Here is a 6067-nt window from a genome sequence, read left to right as displayed (position 1 = left end):
AAAACTATAAAGTACTAGGTATAGTAAATACGTTAAGCGTGATATAACGGTGTCTGAAAAAGATTTAAAGGTAATAGGTCTATAATACATTTATTTATAATATATTAATCAAACAATTAAATAGCTGAAACTGAAGCCGCATAATATAGTTAGGTACCTTATATGAATTATGAATAATTGTATTAAATAAAATTAAAACATGCACTTTATCGTCAAATTATATTATTTTATATTTTATTTAAACGACTTCGGGTGGCGCCAAAATTATTATTTAAAGGGCATAGGTTCATAATGTCTGCATGCAATTATATCAGAGCAGTAACAACCCTTCAAACAAATAGGTAGGTAATAAAAAAAATATTATTATATAGGTAGCTATTGTCTATTAGCCACATTATACAATGCATAGATGATATGTATATGTATTTTATAGGTACCCACATACTATTATTATGTCGACAATAATTGACTATATAAAAACTCACCTTGTAGTTATAATTAGTATTTTCATAAAACTGGGGAGCCATTTCACCCTAAAATAAAATATTGCATTACTGCCATTATATTATATTAAACTTAGATCGGCGCCGGTGATTCTATTTACGTGAACTTGCTTCGTCATATTATATCGATCTTACTAAACTTTTTTAGTTTATTAGATAGGTAGTCTTTTTTTTCGTAGTACCTAGGTAATTAATAAATAAATCAGATTGAATGTGCAAGTTTTCATAATTACTATAAAAAAAAATATCAGTATTGTATTAATTGCATTTAGTTAAATAAAAAATAAAGATGTTAATTTATATTATATAATAATTTTATTGTAGCCCGTAGGTATTATATACATATATATAGATATATAGGGTTACTTATTAACATAATATTATCCAGTTCATTCATAAAATCTCAAGATGAAAAATAATACTATAAGTAGGTGCCAACGAATAAGAATTTGACCTTGAAGTACTTGTATAGAAATAACCGAAGTAAGACCCAGTTGTGTCAATATTAAGTTTTTGTAATTTTATCGTAGGTAGAATTATGTATTTACGTTTATAATGCATATATATAAACATTACTATTAACTAGGTATAGGCGTATAGCTACTAAGATATTAATACATTTATTTAAGAGAAAGTCGAAGATTTTACAAAACTCAAATCCAATATGAACACAAACAAATAGTCAATCAAATTATGAACTAACTATGCATAATGCATGTGTGTAGTTTATAGGTAACAACTAAAAAGTATCTCACAGATGTTATGTCATTTGGACAATAAGCTATAGGAATGAACGTCATTTTTTTTGATATTTTTTTACCCGATTAAATAGGTAGGTTATAGCCGTTTATATAGGTAAAACTGATTCCGAGGTACTAAGGTATAGGATTTATATTTAACAGTCATTGTAAAAAAATAATTATGTAATAAGAATTATTCATCTGTCCAAATGAATTATATCGTTAATTATTGCTGTGCCTTACATACCTTTAACAATCATAAACAAAAGTTATTATTTTTTATCAGTTTCCTGTTTCACCCAAGTACTATAATATATAGGTATTTACAGATTAATTAAGACCGTTTGTTGTACTAGACAGTAGACATTGAACACCGTTAAATGTGATTGTTTACTTCTAAGTACCAACAATGACTGTATGTAAATATGTAATATAATCGTACAGATAAGATACATAAGTACACAATCATAACATTAATATCTGGTAATCACTACTAATCTTCAAAGTCGTCATGTTAAAAATACCGAAATAATGCCATGTAAGAAATAAAAATGTTATTTTTCTATGAAAAAGTTAACAGAATAGAGAGCAGCTGTGAGCAGAGAGAGGAAGAGTTACAGACGTTACAGTCGTTATTGAGAGAGAGAGAAAGAGAGTGAGAGAGAGAGAGAGAGAGAGAGAGAGAGAGAGTGAGAGAGAGAGCACTTATAACGATCGAATACGTTAAATTTCCGTTAAAGGATAGAGCGTAGGGGGAAGTAGACGGCGGGATCGGGGCAGACATCGTCATAAACAATCGTATTCAATGCGGTGCGCACTGCGCGGCGGTGGAGACGGTGCGTTGGCCGACGCCCAAAACGGCAAGCGGCACGCGATTAACGATTGGGTTATTCAAATTCAAAAACGACGGTACGTTGTGCGGAAGGTGGACGAAAAAAAAACCAAAGGAAATAACCAGAAAAATCGTTATTTCGAAGCGTTTGCGTTGGCACCACTGCGGTAACCGGCCAATCGGAACGCTACAAGGGCGTCGGCCGGAGCGGGGTTGCTGGTGCGTCGCCAACGCCACAAAACCGACAAAACCGTGCCGTAGCCATTTTATTTCTCTGTAGCGTTCGAGACGGTCGCTGTGCTGTACCTCAATAATCTCAAGCTTCTCACTCGAGCACTTTTAATTTTTTTAATTTTTTAATTTTCACTTCAACGTTTAATCATGAGGGAGATTGTACACATTCAAGCCGGTCAGTGCGGAAACCAAATTGGAGCCAAGGTAAATATTAAAAGCGACGCGGTGTTCGGTTGATCGCTCGCTCAAACATGGCGGTCGGGTCAAGATACTTGGCGGTATCTAACCGGCGTTTTTTTCCAAAACACATATACTCGCATGTTTGGTTATTGTTCAGATAACAAAAACATAAACGTAACAAAAATTTAAATTTTCGAATTCAGCGGTTTCCTACTCGCAATTGGTAGTTTTTATTTGTTAGTCCGTGTAGGTGGTATTATATATATATATTTATATATATATAATATGCGATCTTATCCTAACCAGTTTTCAGACCATAGCGTGGTCAAGTTTGAAAGTCAACAAAGGATGTGGTCTATGCATCTGACAAGCGAAAAAACCGTTATCGTGTGAATCACCTACTTATTCTTGTCTATTTTCGTTTACTTACTAGCGTTTTTAATATTTATTTTCTAGTACCTTAAAAAAAAAAAATCGTATTTTATGGTTCTATTTGTTTACAATTTATTTTTATCATCAAATTGTATTCCCTTTATGCTGAAATATTTTTAGTGTGTACTTGAGTTGTATTAAGGTTTTATATCATTTAATATATTTTCACTATTGTATGTTTGGCATTGGTCAATTAATGACGATTTTATTGCTTTATTAAATAGATACTTAACAAACTAGATAGAGTTAATGTATTCACTCTTAGATATAATTTTTATGACCCACTAAATTTATAAGATATTTAAATTGCTGTTCAAGGTAGTTAATTTCATTACTACTATAATATGTAATTTTTAAAGGTTGTATATGATATTAATTTATTTGGACTAGCTTGGTATTTTTTATGCATCATAAGTCAACCGTAACATAATAATTATTATACGTTTTTATTATTTAAAATTGGTTTTCAAATTAACTAATTTAATTTTTGATTATAATAATAATCTTAAAATCTTAATTGTATATTTATATTTATATTAAACATACTAAACTCTATTATAATGTCCTTTAAAATGTTTTAATTGTATTTTATAATTTTTTTAGTTCTGGGAAATCATTTCTGATGAACATGGCATTGACCCAACTGGAGCCTACCATGGAGACTCTGATCTTCAGTTGGAGCGTATCAATGTATACTACAATGAAGCATCAGGTAGTGTTTTCTTTCAATTTGATACTTTTTAAATTCCCAGTTAAATAATTATTTAACTAATAATAAAAAATAAATTAAAGGTGGAAAGTATGTACCTCGTGCCATTTTGGTTGATTTGGAACCCGGTACCATGGATTCTGTCAGATCTGGACCATTCGGTCAAATTTTCAGACCAGACAACTTTGTCTTTGGACAGTCAGGTGCTGGAAACAATTGGGCTAAAGGTCATTACACAGAGGGTGCTGAGCTTGTAGATTCAGTATTAGATGTTGTCAGGTAAATTTTCAATTATATTATTATTATTATTTTCAATTATATTATTTTTATTATCAGAGTATTAATGTAACTACTAATCTATTTAATTTATAATACTATAGTTATGCTAATTTCTTTCTTTTTTTATTGTATGTATATTTTAATATGTAATATAAAAGATTAATGGGTGATCAAAACCATTTATGTAAATTTTTTTATAATTAATGTAACCATAATTCATTTTAATCATAATATGAGTTAAAATGCAATCATTTTATTATTTTTTCATTATAATTTACCTTTACTTAATCTTCTCAGTGTTTGATATTATATTATGATATAGTTTATATATCATTATTCAAGAATAATTTTGGATTTTTGTTTTTACATTAAGTTATAAATTACTATATTTCAACTATTCTTTTTTTAATAGTTAAATTTTTTTTTTAGGAAAGAAGCCGAGAGCTGTGATTGTCTTCAAGGTTTCCAACTGACACATTCCTTAGGTGGTGGTACCGGTTCTGGTATGGGAACCTTATTGATCTCCAAAATCCGTGAAGAATACCCAGACAGAATTATGAATACATATTCTGTTGTACCTTCCCCCAAAGTGTCAGACACAGTTGTAGAACCCTACAATGCTACCCTTTCAGTTCACCAATTGGTTGAAAATACCGATGAAACCTATTGTATTGACAACGAAGCTTTATATGACATTTGCTTCCGTACATTAAAACTTACAACACCAACATATGGTGACTTAAACCACTTGGTCTCTTTGACCATGTCTGGAGTTACCACTTGTCTTAGGTTCCCTGGTCAACTTAACGCTGATCTCCGTAAACTCGCCGTCAACATGGTTCCTTTCCCCAGGTTACATTTCTTCATGCCTGGTTTTGCTCCTCTTACATCTCGTGGAAGCCAACAATACAGGGCACTAACTGTACCCGAACTTACCCAACAAATGTTTGATGCCAAAAACATGATGGCAGCATGTGACCCACGACATGGACGTTATTTAACTGTAGCCGCTGTATTCCGTGGCCGTATGTCCATGAAGGAAGTTGATGAACAAATGTTGAACATCCAGAACAAAAACTCGAGCTACTTCGTTGAATGGATTCCCAACAATGTTAAAACTGCAGTGTGTGATATTCCTCCAAGAGGTTTGAAAATGTCTGCCACATTCATCGGTAACTCTACAGCTATCCAAGAATTGTTCAAGAGAATCAGTGAACAGTTCACTGCTATGTTCAGGCGTAAGGCTTTCTTACATTGGTACACTGGTGAAGGTATGGATGAGATGGAATTCACTGAAGCCGAATCCAACATGAATGATTTAGTATCTGAATACCAACAATACCAAGAAGCTACTGCTGATGAAGAAGCTGAATTCGATGAAGAACAAGAACAAGAAGTTGATGAAAACTAGACTTCTTTTAAACAATTAGCTTATAATTTAATTTTTGTTACATTTTTTTTAAAAAAAAATTCTGTATATTAATCCATTATTTTTTTATACTTAATGCTTTTTCATTCCATGATACATTTCCCTCATACTAAAAAAACACTGCTTTTTTTATTTTGAATTATTATAATTGAACAATATAGCTTTACGAGATTAAAATTTAAAATTATTTTCAAGCACATGAATATTATTTGTATTTCATTGCATTGATACATTATATTTTTAGACCTTTCAGTTTTTTCATAAGTGGATGATGGAGCACCAAAACATTAATATAATAATTATTATGTGATAAATCTGTATATTGTTTATATTTATTTATCATTATAATTAATTATATTGTTTATTGGTATGTTAGGTATTGAAATATTTTTATGTTGGTAGCTAAATATTACTTGCAACTTAAATTTAATATCTGATGTGACTGTTGGTTGTTTAAAAGTCAAATTTGAGAACTTAGTATTCTAGTTGATAATCAAAATATTTGTTTGACCTTTATAATTCATCTGGTTTGATTCACTAGTTTATTAATTACAATTAAAAATTGTTATTTTAATTATTTGCTACTAATTTAGTTGGTAAAAATTATTCAATATCTATCTATATTCAGTTAGACACTGGGACTTGAGAATTGTACTTATTGGCTGACTTATATTCAGAGTAACTACATGTGGAATGTAATGTTTCATTTTCACCAAGTAGGTGTGTTTC

General features: G+C 30.7%; 1 protein-coding gene across 1 annotated transcript; it reads left to right on the top strand.

Moving 5' to 3' along the window:
• The first annotated feature begins 2329 nt into the window (after positions 1-2329).
• Positions 2330-5541, top strand: LOC113550571 (tubulin beta-1 chain). The gene is made up of 4 exons (XM_026952500.1): positions 2330-2513; positions 3525-3633; positions 3714-3909; positions 4339-5541. Exons 1-4 carry the CDS (start codon positions 2457-2459, stop codon positions 5318-5320), a joined length of 1344 nt encoding a protein of 447 aa, XP_026808301.1. The 5' UTR covers positions 2330-2456; the 3' UTR covers positions 5321-5541.
• Positions 5542-6067: the final 526 nt, after the last annotated feature.

This window comes from Rhopalosiphum maidis, chromosome 1 (genome assembly GCF_003676215.2).
Source record: "Rhopalosiphum maidis isolate BTI-1 chromosome 1, ASM367621v3, whole genome shotgun sequence".
Classification (NCBI taxonomy): Eukaryota; Metazoa; Arthropoda; class Insecta; order Hemiptera; family Aphididae; genus Rhopalosiphum; species Rhopalosiphum maidis.
The sequence above is the reverse complement of the archived record's forward strand: the minus strand, read 5'-3'. Positions and strand labels throughout refer to the sequence as shown.

Bases quoted from the DNA above. Each gene is read 5' to 3' on its own strand.
- LOC113550571 (XM_026952500.1), top strand. From the start codon at position 2,457: ATGAGGGAGATTGTACACATTCAAGCCGGTCAGTGCGGAAACCAAATT. The intron at 2,514-3,524 runs GTAAATATTAAA...TAATTTTTTTAG, and splicing joins GAAACCAAATTGGAGCCAAG to TTCTGGGAAATCATTTCTGA. The intron at 3,910-4,338 runs GTAAATTTTCAA...TTTTTTTTTTAG, and splicing joins TCAGTATTAGATGTTGTCAG to GAAAGAAGCCGAGAGCTGTG.